The sequence below is a fragment of the Lagenorhynchus albirostris genome, chromosome 3, assembly GCF_949774975.1.
Source record: "Lagenorhynchus albirostris chromosome 3, mLagAlb1.1, whole genome shotgun sequence".
NCBI classification, from domain to species: domain Eukaryota; kingdom Metazoa; phylum Chordata; class Mammalia; order Artiodactyla; family Delphinidae; genus Lagenorhynchus; species Lagenorhynchus albirostris.
Genome location: NC_083097.1, coordinates 36,103,258 through 36,126,198, shown reverse-complemented (window position 1 = coordinate 36,126,198; position 22,941 = coordinate 36,103,258). Strand labels below are relative to the sequence as shown.

The 22,941-nt window shown below is 38.7% G+C and overlaps 1 protein-coding gene across 5 annotated transcripts in view; it reads right to left on the bottom strand.

The window, feature by feature from the left end:
• Positions 1–885: 885 nt before the first annotated feature.
• Positions 886–22,941, bottom strand: part of NNT (nicotinamide nucleotide transhydrogenase) — a 94,344-nt gene continuing 72,288 nt past the window's right edge. For all 5 annotated transcript variants that reach the window (XM_060142929.1, XM_060142932.1, XM_060142930.1 and 2 more), the window contains exons 20-22: positions 6,355–6,473; positions 4,195–4,310; positions 886–2,660 (exon numbers count right to left, since the gene is read on the bottom strand). In XM_060142929.1, the coding sequence (XP_059998912.1) occupies positions 2,511–2,660; positions 4,195–4,310; positions 6,355–6,473 (385 nt within the window). In that variant the 3' untranslated portion in view covers positions 886–2,510. The remainder of the gene's footprint in view (positions 2,661–4,194; positions 4,311–6,354; positions 6,474–22,941) is intronic.

Below are 22,941 nucleotides of genomic sequence, written 5' to 3'. Positions count from 1 at the left end.
AAAGAAGAGTATGTAGAATGATAAAGAGATTTATGTATCAGAAAACTGTCCAAGGTTAGATAGATAAATCAATAGATAGATAGAATGTATAAAAACTTATACATTTACTATATACTATTCCTTAGTTGGATGCGTAACTTAAACACAAACTCCCAAATTAAGACAAACATGAGAAAATAAAGGATGGTTAATAAGGGCAAAAAGACAAATCAATGTTAGCACTTTACTGCCTTTTTTTTTTTTTGGTAACAGATTGTAGGGTATAATGGATTTTTAAAAAATTATTTCTAGGACTTCCCTGGTGGCGCAGTGGTTGAGAGTCTGCCTGCCGATGCAGGGGACACGGGTTCGTGCCCCGGTCCAGGAGGATCCCACATGCCGCGGAGCGGCTGGGCCCATGAGCCATGGCCGCTGAGCCTGCGCGTCCGGAGCCTGTGCTCCGCAACGGGAGAGGCCACAACAGTGAGAGGCCCGCGTACCGCAAAAAAAAAAAAAAAAATTATTTCTAGTTGTATTTCAAAAAGACATAGCGAACAACAGATCAATACAGAATAAAAATAAGCCATTATTTACCAGTTATATGACTTATCAGAAAGGGAGGAATAATAAAATAAGATGAACAAAAATTATTTTTGTTGCTTTTAGACCTCACCACAATTAATAACCCAAGATCAACAATCTTTTGGAGTATTACTTTAAGAAATTAAATATCCAAAAATCCCTTAAATCACTTAAACAATAAAGTAAAATAAAACCAACCAGAGCATGAATTTTCAATTCAATTAACACAACTGAATGACAAAGGATTAGCAAGTACCAAAGAAATGAGATCATCCTAAATTTTTAAAATATAGAAAAATATTTACTATAAATGATGGAAATAAATCCAAGTATAATTATTTTAATTTAAATTGAATGCAGGAATTATCTCAAAAAAAAAAATCCAAGTTGCTGCTTCCCAGATATACCTACAACTACTTTGAGAAAAGGAAAAGGGCATGACTCAAGATACTATTTACTTTCTTCTAATAGAACTTTCATGATATAATTCAGTCTTGAGGTTACAAATGACCTGAGATCCATTAACAAATTGCATTTACCACTTAAAAATTAAAAAGGAGTCTTTCCTGATTTAAAACACATGCACACACAAACAGATCTTAATCTCAGGCACAGCAAGAAAGAAACTGATTACTAAACCAACAAATACTATGAGTTTTCAACTCAATAAACATGAGTATTATAGTAAAAAATTTCACACCAGTTATTTCTTTTTCTGATTTAGAGATACTTTTTACATGTTAATAATTGTTTCAAGAAACTTAATGCCAAATTAATTATATATAGAGAGAGAGATATTCCAAATATTCTTCACACATTCAACCTATACAGAGATTTTGGCATAATGGCAAAGTCACGAAGAAAATCTACACTTTTACTGCAAAAGACATAATCTTTACTGGCGCTTAAACAAAGAGGTAGCTAAAAAGTGCCACCATTTCTCTCAAATATTATCATTTACATAACACCTTAAAACACAGTCTGATTTGGGAAAAAAATTATTCTTCCAAGCAGTTAAGACAGATTAATCTCATCTATTTCATGGTAGCAAAATCTTCCTCAGATATTAATAACAGGCAGAATTACTTGAGTTTAGCCTTTCGTCACCAGAGACAATTGCTACATCACTATGCAAACATGGTGAACTCATTTTATTAGTCAAATAGTTGAATTCCATTCAAGTGCACTTAACACAGTACTACACATTATAAATTGATTGAAATTAGAGAGATCTCCAATTGGAAATGGGGTTTAAAAAATACAATTAATGCTGATTTCAAATTATATGTTTCATTGGTGTTCTAATGAAACATACAAAGCAAATGATTTGTTTCCAGCATCTCTGAAAGATTATCTAGTCCTTTAATGTATTAAAATAGAAGTGAGAAAATACACCCCTGAAATATAGAATCAGAAGTACAGTTTGAAAAATTGAAACTGATGTGATATGTTTAATTCAGATTATGGTTAAATGGTAAGAGGACAGCTCAAGAGTTGATGAAAGTTTCAAACTAGTCACATTTGTTGAAAACACATAAATGCAGGTGGCTGTAATGTTTACACTGAGTCAGATTTTTTCAAATCTATGTATAATGTAAGTCCTAAAAAATTCATAAAGACTTAATTTCTTAAAACACTGCTGACTGTTGAGGAAAATCCAAATGGATTACATCTGAGGCTGTTCCTTCTCCTTGTGTAAAATACTTTTGGAATTCATAACACAAAAACTATGCACAGGAAGACATTTAGACTTGTCAATCCTTTTTTAAAATTGAGGGATTGTTGCTCTTGAAAATTTTCCCTGTATTTGCTTTGCTTTCTTCAGAGTCTTCCTTTTCTTTCAAGAGCTCTGATATAGATGTGTATCAGCTGTATATGTTAATAACTTATTTGCCTGTTCCCACAAGTGAAGAGGTGGCTTTGTTAGACAACAGCTTGATCTTTATGTTTTACTTCTGGTAGGATTCTCTAACTTTCGCCTGAAGGGCATCACACGTCTTCTTGGCATCGCCTAGAAGCATGGCTGTGTTAGGTTTGTAGAAGATTGGATTGTCCACTGCAGCATAGCCAACACCTAAGGACCTCTTCATAACAATGACCTAAGAACCAAAGATTAAGTGAGATGGTGTATTTAACAGACCTGGCCAGGACTTGTTCTGCAAACAAACATTGCCCTGCCCTGACTTTGAACAAAGCAGGTACCACTACTAATTCTTTACTACAAAGACTTAAAATACACAAGGAGTAGTTTTAAATGCATGTTTACTCTGTATTAACTTTAATTATTTAAATGTGCCCATACTCTTATATCCATTAGAGAAAAGGTCATGTTAACAACTGTATATCTCCAAGTGATAAGTGATTTTTTTTCTCAGTGCTTTTCTCTATAAAGACTATGTATAACATTTTCTAGTCAGAAAAATAAGCATCTTTCTCTGAATGGGCTAAAGAGAACAAATTTAGTGCATAAGCTTCTACTACCCATCCTAAGATAAATGTAGTTGAGTGGGAAAATGGTATGATTCTTAGTCCATTGCTTTAAAGTAAAGGATATGAGACAGAAAGGATATAAGACAAGAACCCAAAGAGCAATCTAGTGTGTCACAGAACAGAGCTAATTACTAATAGAATGCTTCCACGAAGAAAAATGAAGGGGTAAGTCCATCCATCTCTAATACTGATGTGTTCTAGACATTTACAATTACACGGATTGTGGATGTTGCTGTCCTGTTGAATATCAAGTCAATTCTTCATGAAATGAAAAGCCTTTCTAGGGTCTTTTAGGATATGCATTCTATTCAAAAATGGAAGCAGAGCAAATTAATTCATGTTCCATATACCATTGATACAGTAATGTACCCTACAAACTCAAATACTGGTGATCGATGCAACTGTCCATATACACATGAACAAGTGCATGTCATATCTACTCACTCACCACAAATACTATGTTTAAAACTCACACATTTACAATAAAGAGAGACAAATTAAAGGGAAAATATACGTTACATTATAATGATTCTTAAAATGCAGATATGACTTGAGAGTGTAAAGAGACTTGCCCAGTCGGGGCAGAGGAAAATTTATAAGCGTTTGCATTCTCTACAATCTAGCAATTAGCTTTTTCAGAAGTAATGTGCTGTGAGCAGGGCTTGCTTCCTTCCATGTTATTATTTGGTTTTCTAAATCACCCTTCTTCTATACACTCCATAACATACAAATTCCCTTTCAAAAAACTTAAATGAAAAAATGTGCTCATCTTCGTATGCGAAGGCGATGATACTGACTCACTGTCCTGGAGGGAAGCCATCTGCTTCACTGGACTCGGCCTGGAATTCAGCCAGACTCATCCCAAAAGCTCACAGGTCCTTTTTCAGCTGTAGTTACAGATTGTGTTAATCCATCCAGATAATCTCTTTTAGTTCTAATCGAGATCAGGGCATTCACTCAGGTTCTCTGGTGACCACAGAACAGACAGAAGCTGGATATAGACAGCTGGACCCTAAATCTACTCTAACTCCTGAGCCTCCCAAAAGGCATCATCATTTCTCATCAAGTGACCAAGGAAAGTTCTGTGTGTGTGTTTTAAGAGACTTTTAATTATTAGAATGAAACACAAGTCTGAAACTTTACCTGCTTTGATTTCCAGACCTCGAGGACTGGCATGCCTGCAATAATAGAGTTGGGGTCTTCTTGAGCCGCTGAATTAACAGTGTCATTAGCTCCAATTACAAGGACCAAATCAGTGTCTACATAATAAAAGAAAATATAAAAATTAAAAGGGTCACTTTTACTTTCAGGCAAATTATGATGACCTGACTTTATAACAACAACAACAGAAGCTAAAATTTACAGGACAAACACTTGTGCTAGATATTGTACAAAGAGCTTTATCAGAGAGGTTCAGTAACTTAGCCAATGTCACACAGCTTAAAAGCAATAGGTCCTGCATCTGAACCTGAGCACCCTGACTGGAGCTTGCATTATTATGCTTTCCCTCCCCTCAATGGATCTACCTAATCTGACTTTATAGCTCTTTTATGATCCCAAAATGATCTTGCCGGTAACATTAAAGACCTACACTCCCATAAATGGGTGCTGAATTTTGTCAAAAGCTTTTTCTGCATCTATTGAGATGATCATATGGTTTTTCTCCTTCAATTTGTTAATATGGTGTATCACACTGATTGATTTGCATATATTGAAGAATCCTTGCATTCCTGGGATAAATCCCACTTGATCATGCTGTATGATCCTTTTAATGTGTTGTCGGATTCTGTTTGCTAGTATTTTGTTGAGGATTTTTGCATCTATGTTCATCGGTGATATTGGTCTGTAGTTTTCTTTCTTTGTGACATGGATAAAGAAGATGTGGCATATATATACAATGGAATATTACTCAGCCATAAAAAGAAATGAAATTGAGTTATTTGTAGGGAGGTGGATGGACCTAGAGCCTGCCATATAGAGTGAAGTAAGTCAGAAAGAGAAAAACAAATACCGTATGCTAACACGTATATATGAAATCTGAAGAAAAAAAATGGTTCCGAAGAACCTAGGGGCAGGACAGGAATAAACATGCAGATGTAGAGAATGGACTTGAGGACACAGGGAGTGGGAAAGGTAAGCTGGGACGAGGTGAAAGAGAGGCATGGACATATATACACTACCAAATGTAAAATAGCTAGTGGGAAGCAGCCACATAGCACAGGGAGATCAACTCGGTGCTTTGTGACCACCTAGAGGGGTGGGATAGGGAGGGTGGGAGGGAGACACAAGAGGGAGGAGATATGGGGATATATGTATATGTATAGCTGATCCACTTTGTTATACAGCAGAAACTAACAACATTGTAAAGCAATTATACTCCAATAAAGATGTTAAAAAAAAGATCTGCATTCCATTTTCAACTTTTAAAATGACTACTTAATATGCAATTCAATGTCTAAAAGAAAATGGTCTAAGAGTCTGTACTATATTAAAGCTGTGTCCATAATTCCTGGAACTGGCAGGTTTCACACATAATTTAACAACAGTGAAATCTGAAAGGGGGCATAAAATTAAAATGGTCTAAATTCCCTCTTTAAGGATCATAATATAAGGTACCTTAGAACTCTGCCAAAAATGCCATGTGAATCTAGACATACACACAATTTCATTATTTTTCTCTAATAAACAGTACTTTTTAAGTTTACAGTGGATACGTGCCAGAGGGAACTGGCTTAATTTTAACAAACATGATCTTGGGCCAAATGTCATTAGCATTCAACATCCACCCAGTGACAGCCACAAAGTCCAACACCTTATCTAGTGAAGTCCTAGTACTTTAAAGAAAACAGAAAACTACTTACTGACCATGAGTTGGTACAACTGAAAACAGACACTGGCAAGAATCAGACACTAAATCATCAGCAGAAGCAATTTCATAAATGAGGAACCTGAGGTTGAGTACCTAGTTCAAAGCCACAAGCAAATGAGACTCAGGACCTGGATTCCAAAGCCAGGTCTGTTCCAAATCCCTCTGCAATGCAGTCCACTGCACTGCCTCCCAAGATTTTCACCATCCTTCAGATCTCCTCAGAGGGAGAAAATGACCCATGCTGCTTACAAACCTGTTGCACCTTTTTCAGTACTGTCTTTCGCTTATTTAATTTCAACTGCATCCTTACTAGGAGCAGGTTACTCTTCATCTGACTAGTAGGTCTTCAGTAATCCCACAATTTATGCCCTAAGACTGGCATCACTCTATTCATCTAAGAACACCTAAACTTCACCATTATCCCCATCACTTACCTGGGAAATCATGGTTGATCTCATCCATCTCCAACACAATATCATACGGCACCCCAGCCTCAGCCAGCAGCACATTAAGCTGACCAGGCATCCGGCCTGCAACTGGGTGAATTCCAAACCTAGACATGAAACAAATGAACAGATGGCCTTACTTGATGGGCCGAAACGTACAGAGACCCCAATATCACCTCCAAATCTGCACACTTTGTTCTTGGCATCTCTGCTTCTCCTGATACTATCTGATCTCTACAAGCAGGAATAGAATCCGTCTAGATATACGGTCAATCTACAAATAGTAAGGTTTGGAGATTCAAGATCTCAGTATATACAAACTGTAACTCCTCTCAAAAAACAAAGTGTGACTTTAGAACCTGACTCTTCCATATATGTTCTAAGTTCAATGAACTCCCAACAACATTAATAATATCACCTTACATTTAATAAGCATTATGTTCTCTCATGATACTTTATAATTTTTGAATCTTTTTGAAGTCAGCCTGGAATTAAACGTTTGCCATGAAAAACACTGTCATGCACATAAGTTAAAGGCCTACTTTCAGCGAGTAATATGCAGCATTGCTCCACATCACAGAAGAAATGTGATAGTAACACGCTGGAGTGTTTAAAAGGCAGAGTGATACACAAATCAGGTATCTGCTCTTTTGTTAAGGCCAAAGAAACCGAAGCATCAGGCAATTTCGTTCAACCACAGCCATAATGGGATCTCTGAAGTCATGTAATCCAACCTCCTGCCCACAGTATTGATCTCTGTCTCCCCAGCACTGGGCACAGTCCGTAGCACACAGGAAGGACCAAATAAAAAGTGAGTGAGTGAGTGAATGAATGAATGAATCCAGTGAAGAAATGCATTTTATACTACCTCTAGGCAGGGATCCATCCAACCTCAGCTTAAATACCTTCAGTGACCAGAAACTAACTCCATTCTAGCTCTATTCCATTACTAGAAAATCCCAATAACTATATATATATAGATATATAGATATATAGATATCACACACGCTCATTATATTAAACCAAAAAGAACCCCCAACTCATTGCTTTCCAAGGTCTGTAGTCTGAGGGTCTACTCCCTCTTTCACATGTGGATTCCTCTGAGCTAACCTAGGATGCCTATTAAGCAAAACATCTTCAATTCTTTCAACTGTTCAATGACTGACAGGACTTCTAGACTCACTGCTGTCCTAGTCACCTGTTCCTATATTGTCACTGTCCAGCTCAAACCTCAGTCCCCCACCGTAAATACAATATGCTGGATGTGATCTAGATGCACAAGGCACAGCAAGAAAGTCATACCCTCAGGCCCCTTTCAGAAGCCTAGGTCTGTAACAGCTCCCACACCACACTGCTGGTTTTTATCACTGACAGTTATGTAAGATGCCCTATTGGAACTCTACTCAGTGCTCTGTGGGGACCTAACTGGGAAAGAAATCCAAGGAAGAGGGGATATATGTATACATGTGGCTGACTCACTTCGCTGTGCAGCAGAAACTAACACACCATTGTAAAGCAGTTGTACTCCAAAAAAAAAACAAGATGCCCAGTTACTTTTCACAGGAACTGCTGCCAAGCCAGACCTCCCCACTCGTAACACAGTCCCTGTTAGGAACAGATTAAAAAAGCATAGGAATTGACCCCTCCCAAAGGGAGACCTGAAAAGAGCTATAAAATGGCTGTTTATATTGTCCAAATAACTGATATATGGTTTTCTACATCTTTGAATGAAGTTAATGAAGATAATCTGATAATGAAGAGCCTGAATTACTGGGGAGCTTGTAATTGGAAAACAAGATATCAAATGATAGGTTCTCTTTAATCAATTTTTTTTTAAATTTATTTTTGGCCGCATTGGGTCTTCATTGCTACGTGTGGGCTTTCTCTAGTTGCGGCAAGCTGGGGCTACTACTCTTCATTGCAGTGTGCGGGCTTCTCATTGCAGTGGCTACTCTTGTTGCGGAGCATGGGCTCTAGGCACAAGGGCTTCAGTAAATGCAGCACGTGGGCTCAGTAGTTGTGGCACGCAGGCCCTAGAGAGCGCAGGCTTCAGTAACTGTGGTGCCTGGGCTCAGTAGTTGCGGCTCACAGGCTCTAGAGTGCAGGCTCAGTAGTTGTGGTGCACAGGCTTAGTTGCTCCACGGCATGTGGGATCTTCCCGGACCAGGGATCAAACCCATGTCCCTTGCACTGGTAGGCAGATTCTTAACCACTGCACCATCAGGGAAGTCCCTCAAATTCTCTTTTATATAATCTTCATTCTGGGACCGCTGAAAGTTCCTAAATAATCAACTTATGTTTAAAAAAACAGAAACTCAGGGCTAAAAGGAAACAAAACAGTTATCTCTAGGTGGTTGTACAACAGATAATCATTTTACTTCTCCTCTATTTAAAAATGTTTTCCAAATTTTCTATGAGAATGAACAATTTTATGGTGGGAAAAAATTAACTTCATTTAAAATAAATTAATACTTCATGCTTTTATATTGTGATATAATTTACAAATTTCTTATATATTATTTCATTCTATCCCTAATCATCTTTAATAATCTCCATCAAGAATTAGAATTTAGAGCAGCTGATTCAAATCCAGGACTTAGTTAAATAAACTGGGCTTTAGAGCTACATTCCTGTACCTTAAAAAAAGAAGAGAGCAAGAATATATATAAGAGGGGCTGCTGGCATATATTTTGGCACAATGACTAATACTGACTCTTTGAGATGTGCTATACAATTTGCACAACTTTTTTAGTATAGCTAACCTGTAAGTCAAACTCCGGTCTTTCTGCCTCAAGAGTCTTTTCACTACTATACAATATAGGCAGTATAGTCAAGCATTTAAGAGGTATTTTTGTTTAGTTAGTAGCTCAAGTTAACTAGTTACATGATGTTCAGTAAGTTACTTAATAGCTCCCTCTCTCTCAATTTTCCCATAGAGTACTAACCAGCTGTTATTACAAGCCCACATCATGCCAAGGGCTATATTAAACTCTGTGGAAGAGGTTTGAGAAATACCTATTTATCTCTGCTTGAATAGGTGAAATAAGGAATTCTAAGAATCCAATTTACAGTGTTGAGAAAAACTGAGCACCCAGAAAGTTTCAAACAATACTATAAGCTATAAATTCTTTAAAATTTAATTAAGTATTTGCATGGACATAGGAGAAAAAAATGTCTCTTAGTACACAAAGTACCTGCAACAATGCAAAACACTTACCAGCACCTCTTAAATGATGGGGAAGTAGGTTCTGAAAAATTACTAGGGGTAGGAGGTAGAATGAACTGTATAGAATGGACTATTAATAATCTAAGACTTTTTAAAATTTTTTATTGGAGCATAGTTGATTTACAATGTTGTGTTAGTTTCTGCTGTACAGCAAAGTGAATCAGTTATACATATATATATATATCCACTCTTTTTTATTTTTTTATTTATTTATATTTATTTTTGGCTGTGTTGGGTCTTCGTTGCTGCGTGCAGGCTTTCTCTAGTTGCGGTGAGTGGGAGCTACTCTTCGTTGCAGTGTGCAGGCTTCTCATTGCAGTAGCTTCTCTTGTTGCCGAGCACGGGCTCTAGGTGCGTGGGCTTCAGTAGTTGTGGCACACGGGCTCAGCAGTTGTGGCTCATGGGCTCTAGAGCACAGGTTCAGTAGTTCTGGCGCACGGGCTTAGCTGCTCTGTGGCATGCGGGATCTTCCTGGACCAGGGCTCGAACCTGTGTCCCCTGCACTGGCAGGCAGATTCTTAACCACTGTGCCACCAGGGAAGTCCCTCCACTCTTTTTTAGATTCTTTCCGCAAACAGGCCATTACAGAGTACTGAGTAGAGTTCCCTGTGCTATACAGTAGGCCCTTATTAGTTATCTATTTTCTATATAGTGGTGTGTATATGTAAGACTCTTTTAAAAGGCATTTATCATCTCTTCCCTCAGTGGGCTACCTACAGTTTTTTTTTTTTAATTGAAGTATAGTTGATTTACTACTTTATTTTGGTGAGAATAAAATTAATAAATAAATAAAATTAATCATTTTTTGGAAATGTAACAGTTCAACAGTTGAGTAAAAATTTTTAAATGTTCTCTAAAAACAAGATTTTTTTTTTTGGCTAGACACTGCTCTCCTAATGTCATTGTCTGTTCCAAACCAGGGTTTTTAATCACTCCTGAAAACAAAAGAAATGAGGCAAAATACTGACAATTCATGTTCATACTCTCCATGTAGTTAACACAAACTATATTCAGCACTACTGCAGCTATTTTCAAACTGCCTCAAGCATTTGAGGAAAATGGTTTTTTGGAAAGAAAGCATTTCCAAAATGTTACACAGACTCTTGAGTTGAGATGTCTACTTTACAATTTTAATACCATTACAATGGCAATAAGATAAAACATTTGAAAAAAAAATTTCTCCAGGCACCAAACTATATGCTCATTAAATGGGAGTTATTAATACTAACCCTCAATCCTGAACATGAATGTCATTTTAATATTTTAACAATAATACAGAATTTTAAGCATGAATATAAAATATAGAGAGAAAAATGCAGTATATTGAAATAACCAAAATATACTCCTAAGCCTGCTGATTACATGAATGTAGAAAAAGAAAAGGCATGACGAATGAAGTTTCAGAGGTGCTTGATTTTGTAAACAAGCATCACAGTCTCTAGTTCAGGACTTTTAAACCTTTCTTCAATGATGGGGAGGGATGAACAATCCCTTAGGTTCACAGGAAATAACAGAAGCAGTAAGAAAAAGACAATAACAAACTCAGAGAAGGTAAAGCTCACTTACATGTAATAAACAATTGAATTGTAAAAAACAGGAAAGACTGAATTTGTGTAATCCTTACAAAAAGTGAGAAAGAAGGCAGAGCACAAAGCAAACTAAATGCGCATGAAAGAATGACATGGACCTGGGTCTTTAAAGGCACGTATGACACTAAGGTGTATAAAGAAAGTAATTTGAACATCAAAATAAATAAGGATAGGGCTTCCCTGGTGGCGCAGTGGTTGAGAGTCCGCCTGCCGATGCAGGGGACGCGGGTTCGTGCCCCGGTCTGGGAAGATCCCACATGCCGCGGAGCGGCTGGGCCCGTGAGCCATGGACGCTGAGCCTGCGCGTCCGGAGCCTGTGCTGTGCAACGGGAGGGGCCACAGCAGTGAGAGGCCCACGTACCGCCATAAATAAATAAATTTAAAATAAATAAATAAGGATAGTCATGGATTATAACCCACTATGGAAAGTGGGAATTCATGAGTCAAGACCGATAACAGATTCATAAGTCAATAAGGAAAGGATGAAAGGAAGGAAGGGAGGGTGGGAACACTCTCCCCTATAGTGGTAGACCATCAACTGATAAATGTAGTGGGGTTATAAGACCACCATTTTGCCACCATCATAATAAAGTTTGGCTCAGATAAAAATCAGCAGCAGCACATGCTCAGTCTAAGGAGTAAAGCTTGAATGAGGAGCAGGATTTTGCAAGGTCTTAAAGAGAGCGCAACAGAGAAAGAAAACAAAAATCAGTAAAGACTTTCAGTGCTTTCTCTGACAGCTACTTTATTGAAATTGATCAATAGTAAGTAGTTGTTAGAACGTCTGGATACTTTGCTCAATGGGCATTTGGTTAAGTGGGCAGAGTCTGTATTTCTTTTTCTCCCCAGCTAACAGTTCCTTATAATACCTAATAAAATAAATTACCAAGATTAACAAACCAAATCTCAGCCAAGAAGAACTTAAATTGAAACTAATTTTTTATGTATTTTAAGGCACTGTTTGGTATACACAAAATATTTGGTGTACAGAATATTTTAACTTTATGTTCTTTAAATGTCAAGTGGAAGCAACAGCCAGCTCTACCCACCACGAGCCCCTCCCATCAGGAAACTGGCGCAAGCCTCTTAGAGAGCCCCATCCACCAGAGGGCAGACAGCAGAAGCAAGAAGAACTACAATCCTGCAGCCTGTGGAACAAAAACCACATTCACAGAAAGACAGACAAGATGAAAAGGCAGAGGGCTATGGACCAGATGAAGGAACAAGATAAAACCCCAGAAAAACAACTAGATGAAGTGGAGAAAGGCAACCTTCCAGAAAAAGAATTCAGAATAATGATAGTGAAGATGATGCGGGACCTCGGAAAAAGAATGGAGGCAAAGATCGAGAAGATGCAAGAAATGTTTAACAAAGACCTAGAAGAATTAAAGAACAAGCAAACAGAGATGAACAGCACAATAACTGAAATGAAAACTACACTAAAAGGAATCAGTGGCAGAATAACTGAGGCAGAAGAACGGATAAGTGACCTGGAAGACAGAATGGTGGAATTCACTGCTGTGGAACAGAATAAAGAAAAAAGAATGAAAAGAAATGAAGACAGCCTAAGACACCTCTGGGACAACATTAAACACAACAACATTTGCATTATGGGGGTCCCAGAAGGAGAAGAGAGACAGAAAGGACGCAAGAAAATGTTTGAAGAGATTATAATCGAAAACTTTCCTAACATGGGAAAGGAACTAGCCACCCAAGTCCAGGAAGCACAGAGAGTTCCATACAGGATAAACCCAAGGAGAAACATGCCAAGACACATAGTAATCAAATTGGCAAAAATTAAAGACAAAGAAAAATTATTGAAAGCAGCAAGGGAAAAACGACAAATAACATACAAGGGAACTCCCATAAGGTTAACAGCTGATTTGTCAGCAGAAACCCTACAAGCCAGAAGGGAGTGGCAGGACATATTTAAAGTGATGAAAGGGAAGAACCTACAACCAAGATTACTCTACCCATCAAGGATCTCATTCAGATTCGAGGGAGAAATCAAAAGCTTTACAGACAAGCAAAAGCTAAGAGAATTCAACATCACCAAACCAGCTCTACAACAAATGCTAAAGGAACTTCTCTAAGTGGGAAACACAAGAGAAGAAAAGGACCTACAAAAACAAACACAAAACAATTAAATATCAAGTGGAAGAACTAAAGGCACAAAGAATGTGCCCCATCAAAGGCAGAGATTCTATAATTAAATTCAGGGACCCTCATGTGTCATTATTTTTTAATAATGATGAAACAAAATAATTTCCAAAAGAACACATCTTAAAATCAAAAATTTTAGTTTGAAAAGGTCATTTCACATTATGGAGGTTCTTAGTAATATAGTTAACATATCAAATTGCATTAATCAGCTGATTTGTATTCAAAGTTAATGCCAATCTGTATTTCAACTGTCAATTTCAAGTCAACATTCAAAATTAATGCAGGGTTGTTTTCGCACATCAGGAAAAGGTACTCTATCTTCTACCACTGACTAGATCCAATGATAAAACTAAAGAACTAGATTTAGTTCAGGGAGTTGCAGCTTAAAAGGATCAGAGGGCACTTGGATAAGTTTCCAGAGAAACACAAAATACCTAACAACTTAGAAAATAACATGCTCTAAGTGAAAAAAGATAAATTGGCTAGAAAAAGAAAGGCAAAACTGATTTTCAAGCAGATCAAATAAAACAGAAGTTGACCAAATATTCCTCATTTTCATTAAACAGAAGAAAAGAAAACAGTCTTCAAATGCAAGAGAAAGAGTTGCAATTAACTTAAAAAAAAATACTTTCTGTCAACAATTAGAACAAATTTCCTAGTTAGGGAAAGTTTCAGGCTTTTCTGTGGATCAGGCAGAGACAGGTTCATTAATCTGAGCTGACATACAAACCACCAATTCAGTACAAAATGGATTCAAGGGGATTTGACAAATAAATGTAAAGGATGGTTGGCTGGCAGTGGACATAGTCAAGGCAGTTATGATAGCTGAGACAGCTCTTCATTCATGGGAGGAGGAGGAGGGATAAAAACTACTAGTAAGCGAGAGCAGCAGCTTTGGTGGAACTGAGGATTCCCAGAACAACTGCAAGACATTGCTCTACCTCAGTCCTATACTACTAACTGCAATGAATGTGCTCTTTTGAGATCTTCATAGTAAATCTTGGACACCCAAAATTTCTCCTAGGGCTTCCCTGGTGGTGCAGTGATTGAGAGTCCGCCTGCTGATGCAGGGGATGCGGGTTCGTGCTCCGGTCCGGGAAGATCCCACATGCCACGGAGCAGCTGGTCCCGTGAGCCACGGCCACTGAGCCTGCGCGTCCGGAGCCTGTGCTCCACAACGGGAGAGGCCACAGCAGTGAGAGGCCCGCGTACCGCAAAAAATAAATAAATAAATAAAAATTTTAAAAAAAATTTCTCCTAATTTCCCAATCTTTCTGAGCATCAATAAGTGCTTCCTGTTTCCCCCAGGTCCCTTCCTCTCCCCAAAACCTGATTGGTGAGGCTTAAGAAAGACTAAGAGTCACTGTGCTACATGACATTTAAGGTCTGTACTAGCTTCCTATTGCTGATATAGCAAATCACCACAATTGTAATAGCTTAAAACAACACAAATTGATTATAGAGGTCTGACATCCAAAATCAGTTTCTCTGTGCTAAAAAATCAAGGTGTTGGCAGGGCTGCACTTCTCTCAGAGGCTCTAGGAGAAAATCCGTCCCTTGCCTTTTCCAGCTTCTGGAGGCCCCCATTCCGTGGCTTGAGGCTACATCACTCTGACTCCTGCTTCCATTGTCACACCTCCTTCTCTGATTCTGACCCTCCTTCCTCGCTCTTGTAAGAACCCTAGTGATTACATGGGCCCACCCAAATAATTCAGAATCATCTCTCCAGCTCAGAATCTTCACTGAATCTACAAAGTTTCTTTTGCCATATAAGGTAACATATTCACAGGTTTGGGGGTTTCGGAGGTGGGTATCTTAAGGGCCATTATTCAGCCTACCACAAACTCCCTTTCCAGTCCTAAAATTCCATGAACCAGAGATTCTAATTTAGCTGAGTGAGCCAATACATACTTTGTGGTTTACTTTTGTATTTCAATTCTGTATCCCTTCTTGATTCCAGTAATTTTAAAAAAATTTAATTTATTTATTTGTTTTTAATGCTGCCTTTGCTTATCTTTAAATTATTCCATCTGGCAATCATCTTTATGCTTTAACTGAGGTGTCTTGGTCCAAATTAGAAATTAAAGACCTCCAAATGTATTTGTTATTATTGTAATATTTGATTAGCTGCAGACTGCATAAAGACAATGTTTCTGTTGAGCTAGTTGTGAAGGGCAAACAATCATAAAGCTAACTAACATGTTATGCTGAATATCCCAAAGGACAGATCACTTTATATCTGTTTGCACAATAATTTGTTATAGTAAACTTTAAGAATCTAAAGTTGGAAAGAAACACATGCCAGGCGATTCCAAGAGAATGCCAATGTTTTGAGAGAAATGACAGAACACACTAAATTTGGAGAAATATATATGTGCAGGCTGATAAGTCCATGTGAATTTACAACAATTCTGGCCCATGCAACTGGCTAATCTTCAAAGTATGGATTAAAGTTAATTATATCGGACATTGGTTGCCCATGACCAGCAAATGCCAGGAACTAAGGGCCAAAGCTCATCAACATTCTGTCACCACATGAAGAATATCCAGAATTCCAAAGTGCAAAGCCTACCAGCCTTTTGGTTCTTCCCCATGAACCATGAAAATTATCTTTATTGTATACATGCTTCACAAAACAGGATCAGCTGTCCTTGTCCATAAGGTAATGCTACAGAAGGGGAATAACTACTAAAACGCGATCATGGAAAAATCCTCCATGCTCCCAGAATTCTTCCTTTATGCTCCTCCTCCTTACGATGCACTGCAGCATAGGAACTGGCTGAAGACTGTGCTCTCCAAACTGGGAGCAACTTGGGAATAGGAACTGTGTCTTATTTATCAGTTCCCCCAGTACCTGGCACTCTATTAGAGCGACTCAAATAAAGGGAGGGAAGGAAAGGGTTTTTTTTGTTTTTTTTTTTTTTGGTACACGGGCCTCTCACTGTTGTGGCCTCTCCCGTTGCGGAGCACAGGCTCCGTACGCGCAGGCTCAGCGACCATGGCTCACGGGCCCAGCCGCTCCGCGGCATGTGGGATCTTCCCAGACCGGGGCACGAACCCGCGTTCCCTGCATCGGCAGGCGGACTCTCAACTACTGCACCACCAGGGAAGCCCCACCCTCCATTTCTTTTTTCCGTTGCGGAACACAGGCTCCGGACGCGCAGGCTCAGCGGCCATGGCTCACGGGCTCAGCCGCTCCGCGGCATGTGGGATCTTCCGGGACCGGGGCACAAACCCGCTTCCCCCTGCATCGGCAGGCAGACTCTCAACCACTGCGCCACCAGAGAAGCCCAGAAAGGGTTTTAAGGAACATAGTGTGCCCAACGAAGTACACTGACTCAAACTTTCTATCATCTCTTTTTAGAGAAAGATTTCAGGGAAGTAGTAAAGAGTAGCAGTTAAAAGCTCTAGAGTGCCACTGCCTGCGTTCAAAACATTTGGACAATTTACCCGTGTGCCTCACTTTCCTCATGTGTACAATGGGATTCATAATAAAGCCTCTTCAGAGGATTATTGTGAGATTTAAGGGAGGCAGTTCATGTAAAGAGCTTTTTATACTTTAGACCACTGCCTGGCATACATAAGCCCTTAATAAATGTAACCTGAAACTATAATAGTCTATTGAAATACATTTTGTGATATAAATGCTCATCTGTATTGCTCAAATAAATGCACATTTTTAATGATCATTTACATTAAAAAAAACCCACAAATTTTTACACTAAAACAAATGTGGTTTGTTATCAACATTTCTGAATTAATTTTCTAATTTTTACCTTGAAATTCCACTAAGTATCAATATGGTCCAACGAAAGCCAGAAATTCTTTGTACTTGCAACTACACAAAAAAAAACTAGAGAAATTACATTGTCAATATAGACTGAGGCCAATAATTGCCAACAGCGCACACATTGGTCGCAGTTAATATTCAAGTGTCGAATAGTGTCAAATTTCAAAAGGCCACGTTTAACCCTTCTATAGATACTATTAAGGTAAAAATGTACTGTTTCCTAGATTGGTTCAAGAAGGCAGAGTAGAAGAACGTGCACTCACTCCCTCTTGCGAGAGCACCAGAATCACAACTAACTGCTGAACACTCATCGACAGGAAGACACTGAAACTAACCGAAACAGACACCCCACATCCAAAGACAAAGGAGAAGCCACAATGAGACAGTAAGGGGGGGCGCAATCTCAATAAAATCAAATGCTGTAACTGCTGGGTGGGTGACTCACAAACTGGAGAACACTTATACCACAGAAGTCCACCCACTGAAGGTTCTGAGCCCCACATCAGGCTTCCCAACCTGGGAGTCCAGCAACAGGAGGAGGAATTCCCAGAGAATCAGCCTTGGAAGGCTAGCAGTATTTGACTGCAGAACCTGGACAGGACTGGGGGGAGCAGAGACTCCACTCTTGGAGGGCACACACAAAGTAGTATGCGCATCAGGACCCAGGGGAAGGAGCAGTGACCCCATAGGAGACTGAACCAGACCTACCTGCTAGTGTTGGAGGGTCTCCTGCAGAGGCAGAGAGTGGCTGTGGCTCACCGTGGGACAAGGACACTGACAACAGAAGTTCTGGGAAGTACTCCTTGGCATGGGCCCTCCCAGAGTCTGCCATTAGCCCCACCAGACAGCTGGTAGGCACCACAGCTGGGTTGCCTCAGGCCAAACAACCAACAGGGAGGGAACACAGCCCCACTCATCAGCAGTCAAGCGGATTAAAGTTTTACTGAGCTCCACCCACCAGAGCAACACCCAGCTCTACCCACCATCAGTCCCTCCCATCAAGAGGCTTGCACAAGCCTCTAAGACAGCCTCATCCACCAGAGGGCAGACAGCAGAAGCAAGAACTACCATCCTGCAGCCTGTGGAACAAAAACCACATTCACAGAAAGACAGACAAGATGAAAAGGCAGAGGACTACGTACCAAATGAAGGAATAAGATAAAACCACAGAAAAACAACTAAATGAAGTAGAGATGGGCAACCTTCCAGAAAAAGAATTCAGAATAATGATAGTGAAGATGATCCAGGACCTCGGAAAAAGAATGGAGGCAAAGATCGAGAAGATACGAGAAATGTTTAACAAAGACCTAGAAGAATTAAAGAACAAACAAACAGAGATGAACAATACAATAACTGAAATGAAAAATACATCAACAGCAGAATAACTGAGGCAGAAGCACAGATAAATGACCTGGAAGACAGAATGGTGGAATTCACTGCTGTGGAACAGAATAAAGAAAAAAGAATGAAAAGAAATGAAGACAGCCTAAGAGACCTCTGGAACAACATTAAATGCACCAACATTCACATTATAGGGGTCCCAGAAGAAGAGAGAAAGAAAGGACGCAAGAAAATGTTTGAAGAGATTATAGTCGAAAACTTCCCTAACACGGGAAAGGAAACAGCCACCCAAGTCCAGGAAGTGCAGAGAGTCCCAGGCAGGATAAACCCAAGGAGAAAGACACCGAGACACATAGAAATGAAATTGACAAAAATTAAAGACAAAGATAAATTATTAAAAGCAACAAGGGAAAAACGACAAATAACATACAAGGGAACTCCCATAAGGTTAACAGCTGATTTCTCAGCAGAAACTCTACAAGCCAGAGGGGAGTGGCATGATATATAAAGTGATGAAAGAGAAGAAACTAAAACCAAGATTACTCTACCTGGCAAAGATCTCACTCAGAGTCAATGGAGAAAATTTAAGCTTTACAGACAAGCAAAAGCTAAGAGAATTCAGCACCACCAAACCAGCTCTACAACAAATGCTAAAGGAACTTCTCTAAGTGGGAAACACAAGAGAAGAAAAGGACCTACAAAAACAAACCCAAAACAATTAAGTAAATGGTCACAGGAACATACATATCGATAATTACCTTAAATGTGAATGGATTAAATGCTCCAACCAAAAGACACAGGTTCGCTGAATGGAAACAAAAACAAGACCCATCTATATGCTGTCTACAAGAGACCCACTTCAGACCCCAGAGACACATACAGACTGAAAGTGAGGGGATGGAAAAAGATATTCCATGCAAATGGAAATCAAAAGAAAGCTGGAGTAGCAAGTCTCATATCAGACAAAATAGACTTTAAAATAATGTTACAAAAGACAAGGAAGGACATGACATAATGATCAAGAGATCAATCCAAGAAGAAGATATAACAATTATAAATACATATGCACCCAACATAGGAGCACCTCAATACATAAGGCAAATGCTAACAGCTGTAAAAGAGAAAATCGACAGTAACACAATAATAGTGGGGGATTTTAACACCTCACTTCACCAATGGACAGATCATCCAGACAGAAAATTAATAAGGAAATACAAGCTTTAAATGACAAAATATATCAGATAGATTTAATTGATATTTATAGGACATTCCATCCAAAAACAGCAGATTACACTTTCCTCTTGAGTGCACATGGAACACTCTCCAGTATAGATTACATCTTGGGTCACAAATCAAGCCTTGGTAAATTTAAGAAAATTCAAATCATATCAAGCATCTTTTCCAACCACAATGCTATGAGATTAGAAATCAATTCCAGGGGGAAAAAAACATCACAAACATATTGCGGCTAAACAATACATTACTAAATAACCAAGAGATCACTGAAGAAACCAAAGAGGAAATCAAAAAATACCTAGAGACAAAAAACAACCAAAACACGATGATCCAAAACCTGTGGGATGCAGCAAAAGCAGTTCTAAGAGAGAAGTACACAGCAATACAAGCCTACCTCAAGAATCGAGAAAAATCTCAAATAAACAATCTAACTTTACACATAAAGGAACCAGAGAAAGAAGAACAAACAAAACCCAAGGTCAGTAGAAGGAAAGAAATCATAAAGATCAGAGCAGAAATAAATGAAATAGAAAGAAAGAAAACAATAGCAAAGATCAATAAAACTAAAAGCTGGTTCTCTGAGAATATAAACGAAATTGATAAACCTTTAGCCAGACTCATCAAGAAAGAGAGAGAGAGGACTCAAATCAATAAAATGAGATCAGAAAGAGAAAAACAAATACCGTATGCTAACACAGATGCATGGAATCTAAAAAAAAGAAAAAAAAATGGTTCTGAAGAACCTAGGGGCAGGACAGGTATAAAGACGCAGACGTAGAGAACGGACTTGAGGACACGGGGAGAGGGAAGAGTAAGCTGGGACGAAGTGAGAGAGTGGCATGGACATATATACACTACCAAGTGTAAAATAGATAGCTAGCGGGAAGCAGCTGCATAGCACAGGGAGATCAGCTCGGTGCTTTGTGACCACCTAGAGGGGTGGGGTAGGGAGGGTGGGAGGGAGACGCAAGAGGGAGGGGATATGGGGATATATGTATATGCATAGCTGATCCACTTTGTTATACAGCAGAAACTAACACACCATTTTAAAGCAATTATACTCCAATAAAGATGTTAAAATACATATTTTGCTCTGAGGGATGACTGGCAATTTTATACCATAGATTGAATATAGAGATGTAAGTGAATACACATGTACTCTTTAGCTTTCCTCTCTTCTACCAAAAGTTTCACTCATTTGACTAATTACACAAATAACTCCCATCACACCCACCCACCTGTCACCATGTTTTACAAGAAGGCAGGCTCAGTGCAAAGAAACACACCGTATTCTTTCAGAAAACCAGAAGCACTGGCTAACTCCTCACCAAACAGTGCCAGCTGTAACTCTGAAACTCAGATATAATGACCTAGGCTCTTGCTGTTCTTCATCATTTCAACTAGCATCTGAATCGGAAACACAATGAGGTTATAAGCGTCCTCAATTCAGAATATCTTAACACCTATTATCTAAGTTCCCAGCAAATGTAAAACTCCACAGGGTCAGGATTTTTGATCTTTGTAGTCACTGATGTATTCTCAGGACCTAGAACAGTGCCTGGCACAAAGTACTATATAATTATTCATACAGTGAATTGTCATTAACATGAACAGTCATGGTTGATAAGAAAGTATTGCAAAGCTGGTAAGAAACTCATAAATAGTATCTATTTCTTTATTTAACTACTACACTGGATCTTTTATCTGGCCTAACTTCTACTGTCAGACGCATGTACCTTTATTACTTGATAAATCTGCATGTCCTAGCTCTTCCCGTACCCCAAAACATAACAAAATCCAAGACGGCTGAACTCTTGTTTATTTAGATTACATTTAATCCATGAAAAACAGGAAAATCCAGTTAGATCAACAACATATTTCATCTTCAACTGTCTCCAAAGAATGGGTTTCCTAGTAAAAATAACATATATTTAAACTTATAGCCAGGTCACACAAGACTGTAAAACACTATTAAACTGCAAATACCACTGGCAGCTAGATGTGTTTAGACAGAGGATGAAAAAGTAAATATTTATTTTTTAAAACCTGCAAAAAAAATGTCATGTTATGAGTAGTATAAAAAGTTTAAAATATCCCCCGGACACTTATCTACTCTTCTCTTTTGCATTCCTACCTTCCTTCTACTCTACTCTTCTTAGCATACTATCACATTAAATGGAATTCATTCACTGATTCATTTGTTGACCAATTTGTTCTCTTTATATCTATAAACTTTTGAGAGTGGGAACTGGGGCTTACACATTCTTGTATTCTCAGTACCTAGTAATAAGTCTCTATCAATAAATTATTAATAGAAAGATAGAGTTGAACATTAACATGAAAGCAATATATAACATCAGTTAGTCGATCAAAGAAGTTGAAAGGTGGTTTCATAAATTTAAAAGCAATAATGCCTTTATACAAAGAAAATCAAGCAGTGATTAACTGCAAAAAGAAAAACATATATACCTCTTTCTAAGAATTATTCCTTGGAAAGATTATCTCAGCTTTACAATGAAAAGCCTATCACATCGATCCAAAGACTGGGAAACAAAGAGAAAAAAATGTCTGTGCTCTTGTATCGTAAGATTTTTGTAATAAAATGCTTTCAGAGATCAAGCATAAATTAGGTGTTCTGGGTGCCCGGGAAGCAACAATATCCTGGCCACTAAAGAACAGCTAAGTCAGTGAACTTCCATGACATTCCGAAATGAGCTCTTGTCATGAAATGTCATGTGCTTCACTAGATAATCTCAACTCTCTGTGAGCATGTTAGGACTATGGCCAGAGTAAAGGAAAACAGGAGTGTCTCTAAATCAACCATGGGCCATGAAGCCAGACAGACTGTATGACAGATGCAATTTTTCTTGGCACCACTTGGGCATAACTAATTGATGGCAATCGTATGTCCACACTGGCACGTTTCCATGCGGAATGTGTGCTAATATGTCACCACATCTGGATGCTGGGCATGCTGGGGTCCGGAGGCACAAAGATCTACTAACAGCAGAGGCCCGGCAGCTGTGCTCAATGAACACCGTGGGAGCTCCACAGAGTGATGAAAGGACTAAATTACCACAAACTGTAAATACAGATTTATTTCATTAAAATACGAGGTAACCGCTGCAGCCATCTCTTGTTCAAACAGACATTTGCCTCTTAAGAAAAAGCTAACATCCATGTATATACACAGTCCTAACTTCATAAAGAAAATCTGCATCTCTCCTATG